Genomic DNA, 24,524 nt, shown 5'->3' with positions numbered 1-24,524 from the left:
ATTACCAAGATATATATTATATATACACACACACACACACATATATATACACACACACACACACACACACATGTCCTCAAGGTACCTCAAGGAAAAAGAACACTTTGACTCAACAATTCTCATCTCCATGTATGAGCTAGCAGCAGAGAATTTCCTACTTACCACCTGTAGTGCTTCCCCAACCCACCATGAGGAATAAAGATGTGAGATAATGGAGGAGTGAAATCAAATATAGGAAATAGATCATGCTGAAGTAAATCACATTAAACATCATTCTTTGCACATTGTCTTCTCATTACTTGCCCACTTCCTTCCTTCCTCTACTATGATGCTTTCCCTTTTTGATGTGGGACTAATTTTGCAGGATTGAAAATATTAGAGAAAGAGTTGGTACATCCTCAGCTTTAGAGATACCCAATAATTTGGACAGAGAGCAGCTCTTTTGCTGATATCAGACAACTCAATCACAAAGACCAGTAATTTGCTGTGCTTAGGAACTTTTGCAGAGAGGGTTTATTCTACCTCTGCTGTCTGTGCGCAGCTGTCTCTTCCTCCCAATTCTAATCAATGTAAATTGGGTCAGATCTCCACTGTGAATTACAAATTGGATCCGAAGTTGGAGGGTCACCGTGCCTGCTACTCCACCTCCTTCCCACCACCATTAGATGGGAAGCTACACCAAAGATCTTTTCTAAATAAATCAGACTTTATTGTAAAACTCGGCCACTGACGAGACATAACCTCATTAGCATTGATTTTAAAATAAATTATTGAAAGTGGCTCGCCTGCTCTTTGCATTTGTAAAATAGGAGAATGTAAATGTATTTGCAATGATAAAAATGAAAACTAAAACTTGATTCCTTTATCCTTTCAGGCAACAGCACTTAATCTAGTCATGATACAAAAATGGAAAAATAGAAATCTCAATTCCAGACCAGATACTCTGATTTCCATTGCACCTTTGGAGTCACTTAGAAAGAAAGAAAAATGTTGGCCATAGAGCTTGTATATCATTCACCACCATTACTAAATTCTACAGTGATGGATGTGAACAGGGAAGCTCCAATCCCCACATTTGTTCTATCTAACGCTGTCCTTCTTGGGTGGCTGAAAGTGGGCTGGAGTTAAGAAACCTTGCTATTGATGGGCTGGGTGCCATGCCTCTGGGGCCTTTGAAAGACCAAGTATGGGGCATCGACATATAGTGAAGGAAAGTGCCTTCCACAGCTGGGAGGCACACCCCTCACCCCTCCCCAGGTTCAGAAGGCATAATACAAATAGCGAGGCATACAGTTTATCTCAGATCCTTCCATGAAACCAGACTGGTATCTTTAAACTCCAAAATCAAGACAGCTGATTATATGACAACAAAAAAGTCTTTTTTCTCACAAAAGGGGGTGGGTTAAATGGCTAAATTTCACATTTTTATTAATCTGTAACACACGGCTTTAATTTTAAGAGACTATTTTGGGAAAAATATTTTTTAGGCTAAAGAGCTTGTTGAACTTCTTTGTAAGAATGTTATTAGGCATTTTAGCATTACATCTACTGAAATACATCTTCATTTAAGAGAGAATTAAAATTTATGTGCTAGCTCAACTTTAAACAGTAATAGATTATAATGGTCCTTGCTCCTAACAGGGCATATGGGACCCCAACCTTACATAGGTTTTAAACAAATTAACCTCCAAAGATTACTGTCCACTTATTACATTAAATGCTCTACTTGATCCCCAAATATCTCATCTCAATTGGGAAAACAGTTGAAGAAGATTCTGTTAACTGTGTGAACATGTGAGAGAACCATGGGGCATCACAAATGAGCATCAGTATCCGGAGATTCAATTTCAATCAACATTCTTGGCACCATTTCAGAGACACTAATGAGAGGCTGAGAGGAATAGGACACTGAATCCACCTCAGAGGGACAGCGAGGAGCCAGCTTCTTATGACACCTGGCTCCTTTCTGAAGTGCTGCTCTGACACCCCTCTGACATTGGCTAAACCGCTATCAGAAAGAATAAGATCTGAAAAATTGACTACATTAGGAAGAGGGGAAATCACTTCCCCAAACAAAGCAAAGTGACGACAACTTTAAAAATGCCAACTGTATCAATGTGCAACCAGATGTCAAGGTGCTCTGGTGACAGATGCAACAGAAATACAGATGGACTAGAAAGTGCAAAGGGAACATGCAGAAAAGTGGAAAGTAACAGCTCCATGGCATGCACAGATATGTTATCAATCTACGGATGCTGTAGCACCTCATCAGACAACATGGAAAATACAAGCAAGATGATAATAACACATTTAATTCTCTGTTGTGTATTTGGTAATCTCAACTGTAACCTCACAATATTTGCATCCTATTTCTGTGGTATGGTTTTGATGTAGAAGATATTAAACTCAGTTTGTGCTAACTGCCACACTTGGAATGCACTGAGTTAATTTCACAAATAATAACTCAGCACCTACTAATTGGGGAGAAAGACCTGAATACAAATCACTGTGGTAAAGGCTAAAACAAAGCTTAATTTCAGTTGAGTATCTGGGAGGGTGTTACTGAGGAAACACATTTGAGCAGAATGTGTAGGATTTTTTTCTTTTTCTTTTTTTTCTTGAGACAGGGCCTTGCTTTGTTGCCCAGGCTGGGGTGCAGCAGCAAGATCACAGCTCACTGCAGCCTTGAACTTTTGGGCTCAAGCAATCTTCTTGCCTCAGCCTTCCAAGTAGCCAGGACTACAGGCACATGCCACCACGCCCGGCTAATTTTTTAAATTTTTTGTAGAGGTGGGGTCTTGCTGTGTTGCCCAGACTGGTTTTGAACTCCTGGCCTCAAGCCATCCTCCTGCCTCGGCCTTCCAAAGTGCTGAGATTGCAGGTGAGCCAACGTCAGCCAATGTGAGCCACTGTGCTCAGTCAGAATGTGTAGGATTTGACAGGCTGAGACCAGGGGGGATATTTTAGGTAGAAAAAACAACATGGTTCCAGTTTTGGTGCTGTTCAAGCAGCACTGTGGGGCTGGGGCTCAGTGTGCCTGGGAGTGAGAGAAAGAAAAGGCCAGGAAGCTCCAAGAAGGCCTGATGATGCTGCTGACTTTTCCCTGATGTTTCTTCTTTCTTCATAAGCCTTGTATTTTTGGTCTCTGTTTCTTTCTTGTTTATTTTTTTGAGATAGGGTCTCACTCTGTCGCCTGGGCTGGAGTGCAGTGGTGTGATCATAGCTTACTGCAACCTACAACTCCTGGGCTGAAGCGATCCTCCTGCCTCAGCCTCCCTAGTAGCTGGGACTACAGGCATAGACTACCACGCCCAGCTAATTTTTAAATTTTTTGTAGAGACAGGATCTCACTATGTTGCTGAGGCTGGTCTCGAACTCTTGGTCTCAAGCAATCCTCTCACCTCAGCCTCCCAAAGTGCTGGGATTATAGGCATGAGCCACCGTGCCTAGCCTTTTTCTTTCTTTAGACCTCTTACTAGTGACCCCTTCCTTTGGGTATGGACATCTATACAGGGGGGAAAATATTTCTACAGAATGCTTGTTTCCATTTGACTCAAAATTTTAAAAACCTAGTTATATGCTTTATTATAAAGCAGTCTGGTTTCTGGGTCTATAGTAACGCCTTGGGGCAATGTGGGCCGCACTGGTTGTGTACAGAAATTCCCAGGGAGGGCTCTTCATCTTTCTGTTTGCTCTTCTGAAATCTCTGTAGAGAACACAGCCGGATTCCGTTGCATTGCAGCCGCTACAAGGCCCCAGATGCAGTGATTCAGTGGTCTCAAGTGCCTTGCTGAATCCCAGCCTTGAGGCCCCAGACAGAGAAATCTGATAAAAGTTGTCCTTTAATGGACTCTTGAACATGGAACTGAGCCTGTGCTGGCCTGTAAAATAACTTGGGAGGGTGGGGTGAGAGGGCTCAGGAAGCCTCCCATTTTCTACATATTGCTTTTGCATTTTTTTCCTGGTAGTTCCCTGCAGTTTTTTTTGAGACAAAGTCTCACTCTGTTGCCTGGACTAGTGTGCCATGGCGTCAGCCTAGCTCACAACAACCTCAGACTCCTGGGCTCAAGTAATCCTTCTGCCTCAGCCTCCCGAGTAGCTGGGACTACAGGCATGTGCCACCATGCCTGGCTAATTTTTTCTATATATTTTTAGCTGTCCAGATCATTTCTTTCTATTTTTAGTAGAAACGGGGTCTCGCTGTTGCTCAGGCTGGTCTCGAACTCCTGACCTCAAGCGATCCTCCGGCCTCGGCCTCCTAGAGTGCTAGGATTACAGGCATGAGCCACCGCGCCTGGCCTTCCCTGCAGTTTAATCTATTGCAATGACATCCTAAAAATCAAGGGCCCCCTTATGCTCAACAGGGATGTTCAGAAATCCCACCAGATACCAACCTTGAAACCATGTATTGCAGGACTAATATTTTTGTGGTCTGGCTGAAAACCTGAGAGCTCTGGTTTTCCCTCATGGGGAGAAAAGTGCTAGCCCTGTAGCAAATGCTAATCATCCTATGATTAATGTGATGTTGTGAGTTTAATTTGATGACCTATACATTATTTTGATTAGGGTAAAACATTTTTTTATTGACTTGGTATGTGTACAAGTACTTTTCTCTCTACCGAGAAGATCATCTAAATTATACTCTGGAAGGGAGATCTCACTGACATGGCTTTCCCCAGAGGGACAGCAAGGGCGTGTATGGGCCCTGTCCCAAAGAGGAGGATTAGCAGAACTGTCAATGCTAGATATCCTCCACAAAGCACATTTACCTGTTACAATGAAACGAATGTTGGAGGCCCCAGTCATTAGACTATTGATGGGTATGCAATGTTAGTACAATCCAACATTACCGTCGGCTGTCCCTCCACCCAGCACCTGGCCTCGCAGTAAAAAAGGGCCTGAGCAGAAGGTGCGCTCCACATTCCATCTGCTCAGGATTTTCAATTTCACCTGTCTACACACATAGCTGGAAACGTCCACCTGGACTGTCTTGGGTCTGGTTGGTGAGGGCGGGGACCTGACCATCTCCCAACTCTTTAAGAAGGTAATACTTCCTATTTAAACAACCAAATTAATAATAGCCAGCATTTACTGAGTGCTCACTGTATACCAGGGCTCTGTGCTAAGTGCTTTACACATATCAGCTCTAGACTCCTCACTGCATCCCTCTAAGATGGCCACTGTTGTTGTCCCCAATTTACAGGCAGGACCATCAGAAAAAGAGGGGGCGGGTAACTTGCTCAAGGTCTCACCACTAGCAGGTGGCAGAGCAGATCCATCCTGACTTAGAGCCAGCACTTGTACCTGTGATGCTGTGCTATCTCTCACATGCCGCTGCTTGGTAGGTTGTCTTGTCAGATGGTGGCAGCGGGGAGACAGTGTTAGGTCCCCTGATGTTCCCTCTCAGTTCCTCCAGGACTGGTAGTGAGGCTCATGCAAAACTCAAACAGCAATTTCAGAAGACACACTGGGTGGAGTGGACAGGAAGCTGGGTGATGGAGACTTGTGGCTGAAATATTCATATTATAATTAAATGCCAATATATCCCACCTCCAGTGCTGTCTCTAAGAACTGTGATGGATAGAGGCTTTTGGGAATGAACTCATTGGCTGGGTACAGTGTTGTCCTTTGGAAACTTATAGGCAAGTTAGCTACTGTTTCCCTAATTTGTAGAATGAGACACCGTGCGGCCTTCCTCACTTCTGACGGATGGTTGCTGTGGACAGGGGTAAGTGGCTTCTTCAAGAAGGCATACCAGTCTCCATGCCCTTGGGTCTACTCCAACATACAAGTTGGTGGGAACTTTGCAGGAATGCCCTGATACCCTTGGCAGTGCTGCAGTGGCCAAGCGTAGGAGTTTAGGAGGCAGGAGGAAGATGGTCGTTAAGAAGCCAATCATGCATTCATTGCCTGCACCTGGGGTAAGACAACTACCATATTCATCTTATTATCTGAGGCTGTTCTCCCTTTATTCTCCTTTGCTTTGTGTCTCTGAGCATCAGCCCCCTTTTCCCTGGCTCCTTTGAAAACTGAACATGGTGCATGGCCCTTTCTTTTCACCCCAGAGGGCTGAGTGGTTCAGTGAGGTTTTCCTAGAGCACTCTTCCACAGCTGTAACCCAAAGTGCAGAGTCACCCCGGATATTTCCCCAAGCCGAGGAAGGAGTGAGCAGAATGTGAGCTCACTAGGAAGATTCTGGCCAAGTTGGGGAGTGCATCTCCTTTTAGGGAGTGTTGTGAATTAGATCCATTTCTGCACCCTGCTGTTGCAATGGAGCAGACTGTGAAAGGGAAGATTCTCAGAGGAGCTGTGTTTTAATGTAGCAATTTGATTCAATTTTCCACTCCATAAAATTACCCATCACTGCTCGTTGCTTTCTAACAGACACCTTCACTCTTAATTTAACAATCCTATCGAATTCTGCCAGGGAAATTGGAAAAATTTATCACCTGTGAAATTTTATTTTCCTTTGGTTGTATCTGTTTTTGTAAAACTTCATTAACGACGATGACTTGCTGAGGAAATTATCATTTTTTTTTAACGTCAGACAAGAAATGGCTCGACCTCAACCAAGATATCATTTGCATAATAAAACACAACAAAAAGGCTAGGGAAGTCGGACTGGCAGAGGTGGAAGTGCTAGAAGAAGCAAGTTCTCCTTGCTGGGTGAGTGGGTGAGGTCCCCAGCAGGGAGAGGATGTGCAGCCAGAGTCCTGCTCCTTGACTCAGGAGGCAATGACGTGGCTTCTCCCCCAGGGATGAGATGAATGCAGTGTTGTGAGGTTGGACCCTCTTCTTAGGAAGCCTTGAAATGCACGTTGCTTACTGAGTGTGCTTCTAGCAATCAGCCCTATCTTCAGGAGCCTGAGTGTTAGATTCACCTTAGTTCCTAGGTTCATCTGGGATTGAGGTTTAAATTGCTATAAATTTAGGCTTAACTTGAATTTCTCAGCAGAGCACTGAACTCCTGGCAAATTTCCACAGGAACGATCTTTCTGAATGGACTTGAAGATTCAGCGTTCCCGTGGTCTAACTACCTCACGATTAAAAGGCTCAGGCTTGGGTTTTCCATCGTCTGGCCCCCACTGTGCTTTGCACTGTTCACCAGCTGCTGTCATCCCCACCAGAAGTGGCTGTGGGGCAGCAGTGATGACTATACATGTTTTGAGATGCGAGTTATCACGTCTTTGGAAAAAAAGGAGTATATAGAGTAGGCCTGCTGTAATGATGGGCAGACGAAATATGTTAGACTTATTTTTAAGAAATGGGATTTGATTCGTGGTATATCTGAACTAGGGAGTAATAATTTGATAGAGTTGTGCTCTATCAAGGTTTTACCGGATGACTATTATAGAAAGATTTGTCAGCATTTGTATGTTTCAGATTTTTGAAATCTTTCCTAACGATGAGGCAACTTTCCATTATTCTCACAATTACACAGTAAATTGAAACTACAGAGTTTTGATAACTCACCCCCAAACTCACAATAAACCCATGAAAACCAACATGAATATTCTTGACTCTTTAGCCCTGTTGACACATGTACTAAGTTACTGCACATGAACACATGTAAGACACTCCCTGATCAAACTCATCTTGCTCCCAGAGCAAGGCAGAGAGCCTCTGTACTGGCTTCCCTACATTCTCTTCTCCAGAGGACGAAGGTTTCAAAGTTATATTCTTCCACCAGGTCTAGGGTTTCTGAACCTAGTGAAAGGTAATTAGAGGACAAAATTTCTCACCTGGTAACACTTCATAAATTTCTTCTTCTTTCTCCTCTGTAGGCTCTTTTATCCCCACAGTCCCAGGCAAGATAATGGGTCTGCACTGGGGACCAGAATTTGCAGAGTCAAAACCATCAATATCATCATACATCTCTTCTTCTTCTTCTTCTTCTTCTTCTTCTTCTTCCTCCTCCTCCTCCTCCTCTTCACATGGAATGGTTAAGGAGCTCAAATCTGCCAGGGTAAAGATGAGAATGAATCAAGATATGGAGAAGAATAAGGCAGAGAAGGAAAGTGGGAGAAGAAGGAGGGGGGACTGAGAATAAAACATGTCAAAAGAAAATGAAACACTAGGTTAAGTGCTGTTATTTCTAATGTGGGCCTTGGTGGCAGGAAATCTACAGAAAAGGCCAGACTAGCACTGCATCAGGCTTAAACCATCAACATAAATCCTCCCTTGCAATAAAACTTGATCAGGATGAAGCAGCCCTGAAAAGTATGGGTGTGTGAATGAGAACATGAGACGAAAGGAAGAAAATAGGCCAAAGAGGAAAAGCCAGCATGCCATGCACTGCTCATCAAGTAGAAAACTGGGAGGATGAGTGAAGGCCTGAAGTTCTCCAGGATGCACAGAGCTATGGGAACTATGGTGGCTTCTGTGGGGTGTCTGAGCTGTCTGAAGCTCGTCTCCCCAATGATCTCTGCAGAATTTCAGACAAGTTTGTTTGCAGAGAAAAAAATGGGCAAAAGTGGAAAAGAAATGAGGTATGGAAAAATACAACAGTACTACAGGAACAAATGAAATGGTTGAACAATGCAGTTACCGAGTCCTTTTGCAACTGTACAGTCTGGCTGACCTTAAAGTGGGTCACCACATAGAGGATGTGGAGCCATTACAGCACTGGGGAGCGCCAGGGCAGGGAAGGGAGATTAGTTTTTTATTTTAATGGGGAACTGGGAAGGTTCATTCTCGGATGTGCAGTACAGAGTGCTCTCTGAAACCCTGCTGAGGGGCCTCTGCAGGATGGGCGAGTGCAGTCAGCTTACTCTGGGGAAGGAAAGGATGGAGAGACATCCAACGTTCATTTCAAAACACAATAAAACTGTTTGGCTTGATTAGGCTTTTAATAAAGATTCTGCAACAATTTTCATCTGAATTCTGGTGCCACCACATATGAGGAAAGGATCAAAGACACATTTGTGGCTTAAACCATATGTTATTATTTTGTTTGTTTTAAAATAAAATGGAATGAATAATTTCTTCAATGTGGGATTCTGAAAGTACCACAGGGTACAGCTCAATAAAGCTGCTTTGAGTTTTATTGAGGTTTACACACTTAGGGGTATATTACACGCATAAATCCAAGGCACCTAGATAAGAGTGTACCCTGTAGTCCCGCCATCAATGTTCATGTTTGCCTAGTTCCAGTCTATTATACGTGACGCTGTCGGTAGATGCAATAGTTTGTTTTTGTGATAGCAAAGGCATAACTGAATAAAACAGGCAATTTTTGTAATTAAAGCTCTGCTGCTTCATTCTTTTTATCCACAATAAAATCTTACAGCAGAATAAAAAACTAAGATGAAAAGGCTTGACGTGCTTCTTCCTAGGTCTTGGGCCATGTATAGAGTTGGTGTTTCTGCCCTCCTGTAGAGGTAGGGTCCTGCCCTGGTATGGTATATGAGGGTTATTTGATGCCAGGTGACACGCTCAGGTTGGCTACTTCTGCCTGCCAGACCATTCCCAGACAAGGCTTCCTGGGCCACTGTTCCTGCTTTGCCTACAGGCTGGCCAGCAGAGGGTACTCTAAGAGCAGTCATTTAATATCTTCAGGCAGGCGTCTTCCCATCCCAAAGCAAGGAGTATTTTATTGTAGCTTGGAAAATGGTAATTTGTTTTCAATGTCCAGTGCCCCTGAAGGCCACCTAGATTAGTTTAGATCTCTACTTCCTCCTAAGACTAAAACAAAAAGATTTTGAACCTCAATTGCAACTAGATGACTTTAAGTTGGATATCATGAATTTCCTTTCCAGAATATAAGGGGTTAGGAGACACTGAATTGGGCTGAGCTGATTTTTAGAATCTTCTTTTCTAGTGATTATGAATATTACAGACTTGTCTGTAGGTAGGTGGATGAGCTATGATATCAGAGGTCATCCTCAAGTTGATGACATCTTTACCTTGTGATATATATGTGGGACTATTTGTTGTTATAATATGGGAGATATGGTAGGGAAGGTAGAGATGAGAAAGGGCAGAAAAAATACATCCTGAAGCCTGTAGATTACATTTATGCAACGTAACTTCAACTGCAAATCCACTCAAGTATTATTTCTGCAAATATGACACTTACCCTTTAACAAGAAACTTATTTGATCCACCCAGTCTCTGGCCTCAGCTGGACTAGTAGCTGTAAACTAGAGAAAAATTAGTGAATTAATTTATCACCTTCACTAACATTTCAATGAATCCCAATAGGGAGGTTCAAGGGGAGGAACCTGTGAGTTTCAGAGACAAGTTTAAAGCTCAGGATTCTCTGCCCACTTAACATTCAGAAAAAAGATCAAATAGTTCACTGAAACAGATTTTTTCCTTCAGCAATTTTGCATACCCAGAGATGACAGCCCTTTGAATCCAGACATTCACATCCATGTGCATTCATTCGATTACCTATTCCTTCATCAGGCATTTATTTAAGGAAAGTTTACAGGGGGGAAAAGAAAGCAAACCACCATACACACATGAAATGGGAGCCCTACCAAGGAGGTGCATTTGATAATAACTGGATGTTGAGAGTAGACAGGGAGCACTTACTACTGCCTAGAGTAGGTCAGGGAGGCTTGGTCAAGTAATACTACTTTGGTTGGACTTTAGAAAAGAGTTGGTGGAAACTGGTGAAGGGAGTTGGACATTTCAGGTAGGGAGAACCATGTGCAAAAGAACGGGAATGAGGACATGCTGTATGGGGAAGGCAGGCAGACCAGCTTGACTGGAGAACAACACCACGTGGAGCTGGAGAGTTGAGGGTTAGAAAAGAGTCGATAATGGCTGGGTGTGGTGGCTCACGCCTGTAATCCCAGCACTCTGGGAGGCCGAGGTGGGCGGATCGTTTGAGCTCAGGAATTCGAGACGAGCCTGAGTGAGAGCGAGACTCTGTCTCTATTAAAAAAAAAAAAATAGAAAGAAATTAGCTGGACAACTAAATATATATACAAAAAATTAGCCGGGCATGGTGGCACATGCCTGTAGTCCCAGCTACTTGGGAGGCTGAGGCAGGAGGATCGCTTGAGCCCAGGAGTTTGAGGTTGCTGTGAGCTAGGCTGACGCCATGGCACTCTAGCCTGGGCAACAGAGTGAGACTCTGTCTTTAAAAAAAAAAAAAAGAAAGAAAAGAAAAGAAAAGAGTTGATAAAAGGGCTGTGAGTACCAGGAGTTCAGAATTAAAATATAGGCAATAGAAAGCCACTATAAATTCTAGCAAAGGGAGTGGAGGATTCTTTCAATAGTGGTGAGTAGGAAGGACTGGAATAGGGAAATTGGGAGACAGAAGACCAACTAGAAGGCTGTTTAACTAGTCCTCTGGGTGAAGTGATAGGGACTTAACACTTGTGATGGCTGTGGGAATAAATAAGAAGGGAAAGATCCAAAGGATATTGTAGAGGAAGAATCACAGACCATGGTAATGATTTGGATTCAATGGGCCAAGGAAAAGAAGACGTAAACAAAATACATTCTGATTCACAAAACAAGCTAGTCAAGCATCAGCCCTTAGTAATTTTTTTTTTAATTTTAAATAATGAATCAACTTGAAATAACTGTTCCTGAAAAATATTTTAATTATCTAGTCATTAGGGTAAGGTAAAGATATATGCTAGATAAGGAAACTAGATTCCTGCATAATACTTATTAATAGACATTATTATTCTTGGTACCTTAAAAACAAATTTCTATAAAAACATTTCTAGGGATATTGGTTTAGACTTGTTATATAAACTTTTATCTGGATGTGGTACTATCAGAATTTAATAATAAAAATAAGAAGGGACATAGTGCATATATCTGTATAATATATGTTTATAAAGGATTCTATAGAAAAGTTTTAGTTTAAATTAAAAAAAAAATTCTAGAAATTACATAATGAAGACCTAAGTGCTTTCATCAAAAGGGTTATGGTACTGTAGACCTATAAAAGATGAATGCTGAGAAAAATTTGAAGAGTCAAAGGGTTATTCAAGTGGTTAATTTAATCTTAGTATGGTTTTTCTCTTTTTTATAAGTGAGCTAACGTTTTTTCTAAATTGATTTAGCAAAATTGTGATAAGATAAAAATTACCAACAAGCAGGAAATAATATATACACACACACACACAAACATACATTTTTGGTGAAAATCTTGCCCTGACCAGGTCCTCTAGTCCCTCAGTTATTATTGTTGCTACTTAGGAACCATTGTTGCCAGTATCTTAGAAAGCAAAGCATGTCTCTGGAAGGTTATTTTGGATAGCAAGATGACCGTAGGAAAATAAATTATTTTTTACTCTACAGTTCAATTTTCCTTTTTCTGGATTTCGTGGAAGGAAGTGAAGATAAAATAAAGAAGAATTAAAGCCATAAAATTAGAGACTATAGGAACTGGATTGAGTGTTACAATAGACAAGAATCTCACCTATGGTATGAGACTGAGAAGGGGAGGGATGACGAGGTGGAAGCCAAGTAAAGGCAGGATCTAGGATAAAAGTGGCAACAGAGAGAAGGGAGGGCGTGACATAGCGAAGGTGAGGACATGTCAAGAAAGAGTGTCTTAGTTGGTAAGAAATGAGCAGGTAACAAAGAACCCACCGTAGCAACCAAGGCTCACATGCAATACAGAAGGAAACTGCAACACCAATGAGGATTACCATCTCCTCGGTTCATCCTACCTCATAGCTGCGCCTATCCTGGGAGGTCAGTTCAAAGCAGGATTCTTTCTTGGAATCTCTTCGCAGGTGGGGGGCCATCCGTACACTGTATCCCTTAATGAGGAAGGTCCCTTTGGGCTGCTTGCCTGCAAGACAGGAAACCTCCCTGTATCCCTAGAGAGGTGCAACTGCCAAGGGAAGGCATCTTCTCTGGTATGTAAAATAAAAGCACAGAAACAGCTGTTACATCCCCGAGGAACCACAATAGTCGAGGAAAGGTTATTAGGGAAGCTTAGGAAGAGGCTACTGCAACAGCGAGGCAGATATCACTGCCAAGCTAGGGAAATGCAACATGAAAGGTTATTTTGCCAAAAGAGTACAACAGAGACAGAGAATTTATTAGAATGTTAAGAGATCTATAATAACAGAAAGAAGGAATTATTACAGCAGGGAGAGTGTGGCTGTAAACGTGAGGCTCTTGAAGGCTATTATATAGCTGAAACATTATTATCAGGGCCAGCAGAGCCCACATTCAAGGGGAGGGACAGCGGGGGTGAGGGGGTGGGCGGGGGGGAATTATAAGGTCCTGGAATCGCTTCCCATACCCTATGTGGCATTTGGGCTAAACTGCTTGCCCCCTCCCCTGCTGGTCAGGTGGGAATTTATGCTAGAGGGAGAATAATTAAATCTCAGTATTTTATCCCCCTTCCAAGAGGTCAAATTGGGAAGGAGCAGAGTACTGTTGAGTATTATTAGATGATGAAGCAGGAGATAAAAGGAAAAGCAGTCTATGTGAAGGAAAGGAGAGATCATTCTGCCTGTTACTCCTTTTTAACAAATAAAATATTGGAAATAGGAAAAGAGGAGGTGGCTTTCAAGGATTTTGTGCCCTCATTGTGTGGTTCAGGGAGAACACATAGAGAACAGGACCTACAGTGTCTGGGTGATGCTTGTGCCTTATATCATGTGAAATGAATTGCTTAATAAATACTTTTTGATGATGATGATGATAAGGATGTCAGTGGGATGGCAATATTAAAAAAAAATAGGAAGAAAAGAAGAAAAAGGACTCTGTCCTCACCTGGTTGAGCTACAATAAACACACAAACACTGTACTAGTTTACTAAGAAAATGTCCTGGGCATAATAAGAAATAACTGGTGAGAAGGGAGCCATGCAACAGCGCTTTTTGACACCAGAATCTTTTTTGTTAAAGTATCTCTCCTTGTTCTAACTGGCCACTAAAATGTTTTGTTGTTTCTTTGGTCACCAGATTTTATTTCACCCTGATGGCAAAATGGTCAATAAATGTCTCCATGTCTCTTGCTCTCGAGCTCCCCCTCTTCTCTCACCGTGAGTATAAAGGATTCTGAATGCACAGACATGATACCTGGTTTTATATGTAGGTATGCCAACCACTTATTTAAGTGCAAAGGAAATTATAAACATTTTTACAATGATACAAATGTCATATTAGTTTGAAGGCTTAAAATAAGAAGGCTTGTATGCTTAGATTCAGAAGACAAATTGTGGTTGCTGGATTTGAGAGTGGTGTGGGGGTCAGAAGGACACAGGGGACTTGTTGCTCAGCTTTTGAACTATGCTGCTATCATTTCCAAGTAGGGTTTCACATTTTGCCCTTAGGTAGGAAAGGTTCTGAGGAATCCGAGATAGTGAATGGAAGATGAAGGTCTGTGATAACTGCTGTAGGCAGAGGCAGAGAGGCAGGGTGAGGCAATTGCCACAAAGCTCAAGGGCAAATCTTCAGGATTTTAAGTCACTTAGCAAACTGCAGTTCTTTCTGCTCCTTTAGTGCCAAAGGTGCAGGAAGTCCAAAGGCAACTGGATGGGTGGCTGATTATTCCCTAAACTGGATATCCAGGCTTTGGAAGAGGACTAAATTTGGCAAAGGAGGAAGGAAGGAGAAACAGAAAATGATTGAAAGGAAAAAGAAGGGTCTACTCAATCTGTACTCTTGGCCTCTGTACGAAGGTGGCAGAGCACAAGGAAAGCCCGCACAAGAACTGATGCTTTATTTACTCCTAGGGCAGTCTAGTCCAACTGTGCAGAACAGTATCCCTTTTTGAAAGTCTACATTCAGATACAATAATAATTTTTAGCTCTCATTTATTCGTCGTTGCCTCCAATTGAGCTTATATCCTCTATTCCTTCTCATGAACTAAGCAACTGTGTTAAACATGGATGGGATGATGATGATGATGATGATGATGATCTTCTAGGGATAGCTCATGAGTGTTGACCACATTGAGTGAGTGGTGGCTCATTAACAAACTGTCTCTGGGCCGGGCATGGTGGCTCACACCTGTAATCCTAGCACTCTGGGAGGCCGAGGCAGGAGGATCGCTCAAGGTCAGGAGTTCCAGACCAGCCTGAGCAACAGCGAGACGCCGTCTCTACTAAAAAATAGAAAGAAATTATCTGGACAACTAAAAATATATAGAAAAAATTAGCCAGGCATGGTGGCGCATGCCTGTAGTCCCAGTGACTCGGGAGGCTGAGGCAGAAGAATTGCTGAAGCCCAGGAGTTTGAGGTTGCTGTGAGCTAGGCTGATGCCACGGCACTCTACCCCGGGCAACAGAGTGAGACTCTGTCTCAAAAACAAACAAACAAACAAAAACAACAAAAAACAAAACTGTCTCTGGCCTGAGTCAACACTTTGCTCTCTGGCTGAAGGGTGTTCTTGGGCACAGCAACCATGTGGGCCTCAGAACTCCATGGCTCTAGGAATGTCCACTGTATTACCTCCCAGTAGTCAGTAAGATAAAGTTTGGAGCATGCTCTTAGAGGGTACGAACTCTAGGGTTCTATTTCTGGGCCACTGTTAAGCTGTTTAAATCTTAGAATTAATTTTTTTCAATATTTTAGCTATGTTATTAATGCTTAAAAAGAGTTTGAAGTTCCTTTTTTTAAAAAACAAAGTGCCAAAACATTCAACTTTGACAATCTTGTGTGATTAGTCATAATAAAAGATAACTCTCTGGTATGTTGACCATACTATCTTAGTATTTAAAGAGGAAATAATTTCTAAATTGGTCTCTGCGTTTTTGGTGATGGGCAAGGTATTATTTACCCAAGCCTATTTGTTTCCTAAGCATGTGCCTTTATGGGTGTTAGTTAAGGACTGCTATCTTGAGATCTAAGTGCTTGAGAATTTACGAAGTGTTTGCATCCAGGAGTGAGATGCTGCTGTGCAAATGAAGAACACTTACTCTTCTCATTAGCGTAGTAGTAGAAGAGGCTTCTGCTGACAACACACCATCGCTTCTGCCACTCTGATCCAAAGAAACTATGATCTAAACAGAACAGCAGTAGGAGACATAAATTCAGGTAACTACAATCACTGAAGAGTCCGTAAAATCCAACAACACAGTCCAGGGTGTTATTGTTTTATTTCCCAGGTTAATGGACTGTAAAACCCTCCCTTTCACTCCCACAGGTTATCCCATATTAACTCCGGGTCCAGTGGACTAGCTCAGTAAAAGGTCCAAGTTCTAAACAGGGTTGCCTGCTCTGTGCCCTCGTGGCTGTCTTTTTATCTAGCATCTTGTACTTCTCAAATTCCCCATGATATTTTTATGTGTTGCCTTCGACAAACCAGAATGATTCTCCAGGCCACAGGCATGAGAAAGGCTTTTTCTGTGCTAAGCCAATTTGCCTGTTGATTGTCAAACCTGAGACTCCAACCTTATTCGTACCTATTCTAATTGAATGAGTTAAAGGTCAAGAGTTGGGCTTGTCTGAATTTGAAAGTAGGCTGTTTCGAGAACGATATAAATATATACTCTTGGCAAAACAGTTTTATTCCTTAGGGGAATACACTGAGAGACGAGGACAAGAATATCATTCATTTAACAGGTTTTATTATGCACCTGTTGTGTACCAGGCACTGGGGACACAGTGCTGAGCAAGGCGGAATCAATCCCTATCCTGATGAAGCTGACAGTCTGCTAAAGATTTGGGCCATTTCTCTTCAGCTGACACACAAACGCCAGACTTCTTTTCTTTCTTTGCTTTGCTTTTGCTTAATAGTATTGGGCACAGAGAAGGCATCTGACATGATAGCCCTCTTTTTCCTCATTTTCCTTCCCTTCCTGGAATGTTCTGCAATCTGTGGGTCTGATCAATACCTTTGCTTTTCTTCTCCAAGTATCCCTGTTTGATGATGTTATCAAGCTCTTGAGCTCCTCTTAGGATGTCTTCCGTTCCTAAAAGGAACAATAAAATGCTTTGTTGAAATTTGACAAAATTTTTGTTTATTTCGTCTACTTTAGACAATCCACGTTAATGATGGAGGTACAGAAGGGCAATTGCTTAAACACAGTGCAAAATAAAAACAATTTCTATATGGTTGGAGAAAAAAGTTAATTTTCTTTTTTCCTAATTATATCCAATGGTAAAATCACTTAGAATTATCTAAACATACATTAGTTTGTAGCAAGGGGAGGTAGCCTAAATATATACTGATTGGCATGAAAAGGACTCCAGGGAATTAAGAATTTGCTGTGGATATAAGTTCCAAATTGGATAATTCACATTGAGATAATCAAAAGTCAAATGAATAGCTACCAGCACAGACAAGTTTTAATGAGTGACAGTCTCCACCATAAACATAGTCACCTCAGAGAGAGCAATAAACACACACTCAATTTTTTTTAAAACACAAACAGAAAGCCACCTTTGTGAACATAAATTTTATTAAGTTCACACCAAGGAGGGCCATACAAGCTGAACTTGGCAATAACTGCCAAATCCTGTTTTTTTCAAAGTATGGGAAAGAGTCTTTGCAGAAGCCTTAACAAAGAGAAGACCCTGGAACTGACATCAGCCTTTAATTGTATGCTGCTAACATTCTTAGCTTTCAATTAGCCTCGTTAGGTACAAATTTATTGAGAAGTCAAGATCCTAATCCATCTTCCTTCACTGGGGTTTAACTTACTTTACAGAAGGGAGAGGCAAAGGATAGAGATGAAGAAGAAGGAGTTTACTCTTCAAAAAATAAAATGAAAGAAGAATGAAAAAATAAAAAACTCCTCCAAGAACACACTCTACATTTCCTAATTAGGCAAAATGAAGAATTAGCAGAATCTCAATATTTCTTCTTTTTAGTTCCCAAACCCAAATCTCTTTTGATTGTCTTTAAAAATTTACAAAGCAAACCAAATACAAAACAAAGTAAGGCACAACCACATCTGAATCAACTGGGTCACTTACACAGCATCTTGAGACTTTTGGGTCTCAATGTTCAAAGTCTTCTTTGAACATTTCCTACAATAACATTTATTTAGTGGTGGCTACAAGCTGGCATTTTGTTCAGTGCTTTACCTACTTCTCACTTAAAAATAACACTTTAAGACAATTTAAAATGCAATTAAAATTACTTTTTGCTTCTAAGCCGTTTCAAGCTTAGATTTAAAAACATAGATCAGAAGGGCCTCTCTTTTTCTTTTTTAACATGTCTATGTTCCTGATTCTTTATCCAGTTGGTCCTTCTTGTCAACTTCCTTGTTCATAGACTATTTTCATTTGTGTGTTTTACAGTTAGCAAACTCTGTGGCTGCCATAAATCTTCCAGGGTGTGTGCATGAGATGAACAGTAGCAAAGGAAAGTTCATTTTTTTAGGATTCTTTCATTTTTCATTCCCCTCTGAAAATTCTATTATCCCTCTGAAAAACTCTCCAAGAAAACAATAGCAGATTCTACTGAGGGGGGAGCGTTGGGTGGGGTGAGGATCAGGTATGGTAGGGAAGGCCCTCTGAAGGAGAGCACATTCTCTCTGAAGTGTTGTCAAAAAATTGTTCCTGAAGGCCTAAAAATTAAATGAAAGACACCGTGGATAAGGAAAATAGGATCCCCTAAGCTTGGAGTTCCCATCTCTTCATCCTACAGTTTTTTTTTTCTTTTCTTTTTAAATGTCTTGTTAAACTTAGAGACACAGCTTCTTGTTAAAGATGCCAAGAGTCTGAATCATAAAAGACATGTTAAACGTTCTATTAGAATTCAAACCTCCTTTTTTAATGCAAATCTAAATGCCATTTTATGGAACATCCATAATTATGAAAATGGGAAGACATTGCCTCTTGTGTGCGGGGAGAGTCTGTGAGTATGAATATTACATTAATGTGCCCACACCAGCTCACTGATCCTGCTGGCAGGAGCATAAAAAATGCTTGAGTGAAACTTTTATTTAGATGTTAAGACTCCAGGCCCCAGCGGGGTGACAGAGACAGCCCCTGTGAGTTGCCATCAGAGAGAGAGCTTGAATTGAATTACCCAGGGGGGAGGAAGTAGTGATGAGCACTGCTTCGCTTATTTAATTTCATTTACTTTCAGTACATTATCAGCATGAGGCTTTTCTCTCCCCACCAACTGAAACCCAAGAATGCTACCACCAAGAAAACAAAGACATACTGCAGCAGGGATGTTTGAACTCAAAGTCACTAATTCTAGGAGACAAGGGGACAGCACCATCACCACTTTCTCTTCCTGAGAATCAAATTCGGTTTGCTAAAATTGGGCACTGAATGAGTTGCTGAATTTTCTCTCTTGGTCATTCACTAACAAGATTCTGAAGAGAGTGGTATAGCTAGAAATACAGTTTTTTATGTGCTGTGTTTTCATACATGGACAGATGCTTATGTTGCTTTCTTACTCGTTAGAGAGGATCTGTATTGATCAACTCTCTTGCCTGGTTTCCCTTAAGGTGGTGGGAAAAAAATAGGATTATAGGTAAAGTTTGGAATGACGATGGAAAAAAATCAGGAAATCAAATCAAATCAGTCTCTATTCTACTGTCTGCTATGTACAAGGCATTGTGTGATAAGTACAGTAACAGAGTTGTTCTCAATGTAGAGTTGACTCTGAGCACAATCTCATTAGCTCCATGATCTATCAGACAAATCCAGACAACCGAGATGGGAAGCCACTGTGGCACTCAAGCTGTCTCCTCTTTCAGTGTCAGCTCAGGGTCCTAATGATCAAGAACTGGTGATCCTGAGGATGCAAAACTTAGTCATGCTGTGGGGTGATGAGGCAGGAGGAGTCTTGTATGCCTCAATCCACACCCACTGGCAAATGAACAGATCTGCAGAGAGCTACTTAATGCATAACAGAAAGTATGTAAATGCTTTACAGGATGATAATAAAAACAGGAAGAAGTCACAAACAATTGTATAAGTTACCGTTTTAAGGCAAAAACATTTATATTTAAGTATACAATTTAAAAAAACAGAAGCTTTTTGTCCATTGCCTGAAAAAAGATATCACCACTGTAATGAAAAAATAGAAATGATTTCAATTTATTGAGAATAAATGGCCCTCTTGGATAAACCTAAGGGTGTATTACATTATATCAGCACAAAACAGAATTACATTAGTGTCATAATCTCTCTCTACCACTACACTTAACTAACTCTCTCAGGATAGCCCATATAAAGAAAAGGTCACTTAGCTGAAGGATGTGGGGCCACAAAGATAAGATCAACAGAGAAGTGTGTTACCCAGAAGTGATGGCCGCCCAACTTTCTTGGCAGCTGAAGATAAAAGGAATTCTCAGACATCCTTCTCGCTTCATCCAGATTCCTTTAAACCCTGTATTCCACCCATACCCAACTCTGCAATAAAAGACGACAGGGTAGGATTCCGTCTCTCAGCGCTAAACATGACTCTTCAGTCAGCTATGCACAGCAACAACAATGGGGGCCCTTTGGAGTGTGATACATTTCCATAAAGCAGTCAATAAAAAAGACACGGGAGCTTATGTGAGTCACGGCCTATTTAATCAGCTGTGTTCTAGCCCACTGAGAAAAGAGAATTGGAGAAATCAGTTGGCAACACCACAGCACAAGGCTAATAGCACAGGAGGCCACACAATTTCCACTGCAACAGGGCTGCAGCCCCTGCAGAACGAGCCAGGTGCCCACTAACTTTCATTACAGGCAGCTGGCTTGGTCTCTTGCTAAATCAACCTGAAAAGAAAATCAACGATTTTTTAAAAACATCTTTTGTGGCCGGGCGCGGTGGCTCACGCCTGTAATCCTAGCACTCTGGGAGGCCGAGGTGGGCGGATCGTTTGAGCTCAGGAGTTCGAGACCAGCCTGAGCAAGAGCGAGACCCCATCTCTACTAAAAATAGAAAGAAATTATATGGACAGCGAAAAATTAGCCGGGCATGGTGGCGCATGCCTGTAGTCCCAGCTACTCGGGAGGCTGAGACAGGAGGATCGCTTGAGCTCAGGAGTTTGAGGTTGCTGTGAGCTAGGCTGAAGCCATGGCACTCACTCTAGCCTGGGCAACAGAGTGAGACTCTGTCTCAAAAAACAAAACAAACAAACAAAAAAAAATCTTTTGTTCAACTCTTTCCCTCTTGTAAATTGTGAACTTCTTCCATCCTTCCCCTTTCCTGTTAATTCAAGTTCTTTTCAACTGTTTAAAAAAGGGGCCAAACCAGTTTGAGTCTACAGACTGATAGCTACCAGGGGTGAGTTTCAGGCAGGGGAAAGTTTACCAAGTTCCTTCATTAAAGCACCCATGAGAAGAGCCTGGGGATTTGAGTGAATGAGTTTGGAGAAAATTTAATATTTGAAGGCTGGAAATGGTCAAGTTCCATCTGCAATTCCAATTCACTCACATGGGGCTGATGTGTGTGCATCTACAGATGTGCACACAAACACGTGCCCCCAAATGCCTCAAATGCACACAGGTAAAGAGGGCGTTGCAGGGTAGGGTAGGGTGGGGTAGTTGTCTGGTGGTCGTTGATCCCAAATCTGTTCGTTAAACTCTTCCCTTTGCATTTGGTTTCTGTGGCCTTCTTTAATAATTTCATTACTGCTTTTTCTTTAGCTTCTTGCTTTCCTGGGTTAATTTTTTGCCCTTTTCTCAATTTTCAGGAACCAGTCAATAAATGATAGTTTGTAATGTCTGGCAAGAAGTGTTCATCTTCTGATGCTAACCAGGAAGATGGTTTCAGTGATCTTCCTCTATTAGTCCCTTGGGACAGGCTTATATAATTCTTTAAACTTCTATGGTTCTATTTGACATCCACCTGAGTTTACACTTATTCCACACACTTTTCCATCATTGTGTGTCACTTATTAAGGAATTTAGACCAATACATGTAAGGTGAAGAATTCTAAACTGCTACTGATAATAGACTTAGGATCTAAAAGTTTCAAAGATATAGAAACCATTCAAACAAATGGCTTTAAACTAACTGAATGGAACTGTTCATGGAGAAATAAACCCAACAGCAGATGAAAGGAAGGGAGTGAACACAATGCACTTAATCAAGTTCTTCCACAAGCTGTGACATAAGAAGCTAGGAAACAAAACAAGTGCCATTGGGGCTAGACTAAAGGACATCAGAAAATGTAGAAATGACACATTTGTAGTTAACAAACCAACACAGAAGACAACATTCAGGAGAACTCAATGGACTCATGCTGCCTTTTCCAATTTTTAAAGTCTTTTTTAAAAAAACCATTGAATTCAGGTTACAGACTAAACAGTAAAAATCTGTGGAGGAATCTTGTTCTACTGAGGATAAAAAAATTCATGATGGGTTCTAGGTCAGTAGTACTAAGAAAAAAAACCAGATAATGATCAGAATAAAAAAAAACTAATATGTTATAACAAAAATGGTAAAAAAAAAAAAACCTAACCAGTTTTTAATCAGCATTTTTACATCTCACATAAGTTATACAGCATTCCTATGAGGTGTGTATTATCATCACCTCCACTTTCCCGACCAGGAAACTGAGTTGTAATGAGATGGCATGACTTGCTGAAGGTTGCTCAGCTGGAAAAGTCCACCCTTTTCCCAACATTCTTTTCTTTTCTTTTCTTTTCTTTTTGAGATAGAGTCTCTCTCAGTCACCCTTGGTAGAGTGTCATGGAATCAGCATAGCTCACAGCAACCTCCAACTCCTGGGCTCAAGCGATCCTCCTGCCTCAGCCTTCCAAGTAGCTGGGACTATAGGCGCTCGGTTAATTTTTTGCTTCTATTTTTAGAAACACCATGCCCGGCTAATTTTTTTGTTTCTATTTTTAGTTGCCTGGCATTCTTTCCCTATTTTTAGTAGAGATGGGGTCTTGCTCTTGCTCAGGCTGGTCTCGAACTCCTAACCTCAAGAGATCCTCCCGCCTTGGCCTTCCAGAGTGCTAGGCTTAGAGGCATGAGCCATGGCACCTGGCCTAATTATTTAATTTCTTGAAGCCTAAGAAAAGCTCCCAGTGGGAAATCTGGTCCCTTTCATAGAGGGCAGTGGAATTCACTATTCATATAACTGTTTCTCTTCATATCCCCAGGGGCCCTAGTACACACAGTAGGTGCCCAATAAATGTTTGTCAAACTGATCTGAAACCATTTCTAGCCTATTGGGACTTATTATGGTCTAAGAAGGCTATATGGGGGTGAATATTTGTTAGACAAACCATTTCCACCTAAGCCACAAACAGCAATTTTTGTTCTGTTGTATATTTACTACTTTAATCTCAGGTTGGTAATGTGAAACTAGAAAGTAAAGAAAGGGAAAGAAAGGAAGGTTTAGCCAAGCGAGCAAGGAGGAAGTGGGGGTGTAGAAGGTGGGAGGAATGACAGTACTGAGAATGAAAGGAAGAGGGGCTAAGAGGACTTTGGTGAAAAATTAGGAAAAAATGCCATGAACCTAAACTGGAGAGAGATACATTTCTGAGTCCTATTTCACAGCCTGACTGGGACACGAATTCTGTATACCTCAGACTGTTAGGGACAGGTGCAGGTAGGTAGCACTAACCACAGGAAAAGAGGAGGGGGACACCTGTGAGGAGGCCAGTGAACATCCAGAACTAAACCCACAACAGCAGGAACTTGAGGTTAGGGATTTTCCCGGCCAGGAGCATATGCAGAAACTACTACCTGTCTTCAGGAATGCATCAAAGCAGGGGTTTCAGAAGAAGCCATAAACAGGTGAAGGACTGAGCCAAATTCAGCAACAACTTAGCAAGTGAACAGCTGATGACCTTTCAGAAAATAGTTACTGATTGCAATTTCTGAGCTATAGACTTTGAGTGGCTGAGAACTTGGCCTCCTGCAGTGTTTCTCCAGTCTTGTTCTTTTATTTCCCTCCCTGAGAAATGGCATTTTCTCCTTGGACTTCCACAGGTACATTAGTTTGTATCCCGTATACAAACATCCTGTGTGTATCTGAGCACTTAATGCTGCTGACAGTGAAGGCTACGTGGAGATTAGTATATCGGATTCCTGGAGTCTCTCTTTTAGTTACTCTCCAAAGCAAAAGATTCAAGGAGGAATCAAATAATAATAATTTTGCCTTCACTATGCCTCTCCAGTAAAAGACATTTGGATATCATCAGAGCACTGCATCGAGAAAACTTTTAAAACAAACAAAGCAGAAAATAAAAGAGAAGACTCAGGAACTAATTATCGTGATTCTCTGGGGGTATTTCAGGGTGGGTGAACTAATGAGAACTCTCACACCCCATCAGGAAGAACTTGATGGGAAAGCAATGATCTTAGCAATCTGGCTTTGACCTGGGATGTATCATCTACTGGACAAAGGGCCACTCCTAAGCCAAACCTCATGCTCAGACAGCTCCCTGGGTGTCTGTGTGCAGCAGTATGGGCTCAAGGACAGAAAAGTGATGCCAGCTATGATACAGTACCTTTCGGGCAAAAATCACCCCCCTTTTTAAAAAAGTTACAAATCTGAGATTTAAAATCTTTCTGGATTCTTCTGTTTCATCTGACAAAACTCGAGCAAGTTTGAAGCCAAACTTTGCAAGGAAAAAGAATTAGGAAGGGAAAATGAGGGTGATGTTGCTAGACCCAAAATTTTCCAACCAAATCACCAAGTCTGTAATTGCAAAATAAAAACACTAAATCTC

General features: G+C 41.6%; 1 protein-coding gene across 1 annotated transcript in view; it reads right to left on the bottom strand.

Annotated features, from left to right (window-relative positions):
- The window catches only part of SKAP1 (src kinase associated phosphoprotein 1), a 264,643-nt gene that overhangs the window by 32,858 nt on the left and 207,261 nt on the right, over positions 1–24,524 (bottom strand). The window contains exons 5-9 of the mRNA XM_069481285.1: positions 16,772–16,849; positions 15,854–15,937; positions 12,645–12,769; positions 10,079–10,142; positions 7,743–7,958 (exon numbers count right to left, since the gene is read on the bottom strand). Coding sequence (XP_069337386.1) covers positions 7,743–7,958; positions 10,079–10,142; positions 12,645–12,769; positions 15,854–15,937; positions 16,772–16,849 — 567 coding nt within the window. The remainder of the gene's footprint in view (positions 1–7,742; positions 7,959–10,078; positions 10,143–12,644; positions 12,770–15,853; positions 15,938–16,771; positions 16,850–24,524) is intronic.

This window comes from Eulemur rufifrons, chromosome 9 (assembly GCF_041146395.1).
Source record: "Eulemur rufifrons isolate Redbay chromosome 9, OSU_ERuf_1, whole genome shotgun sequence".
Taxonomy (NCBI): domain Eukaryota; kingdom Metazoa; phylum Chordata; class Mammalia; order Primates; family Lemuridae; genus Eulemur; species Eulemur rufifrons.
This window is presented reverse-complemented; position numbering and strand designations above follow the sequence as displayed.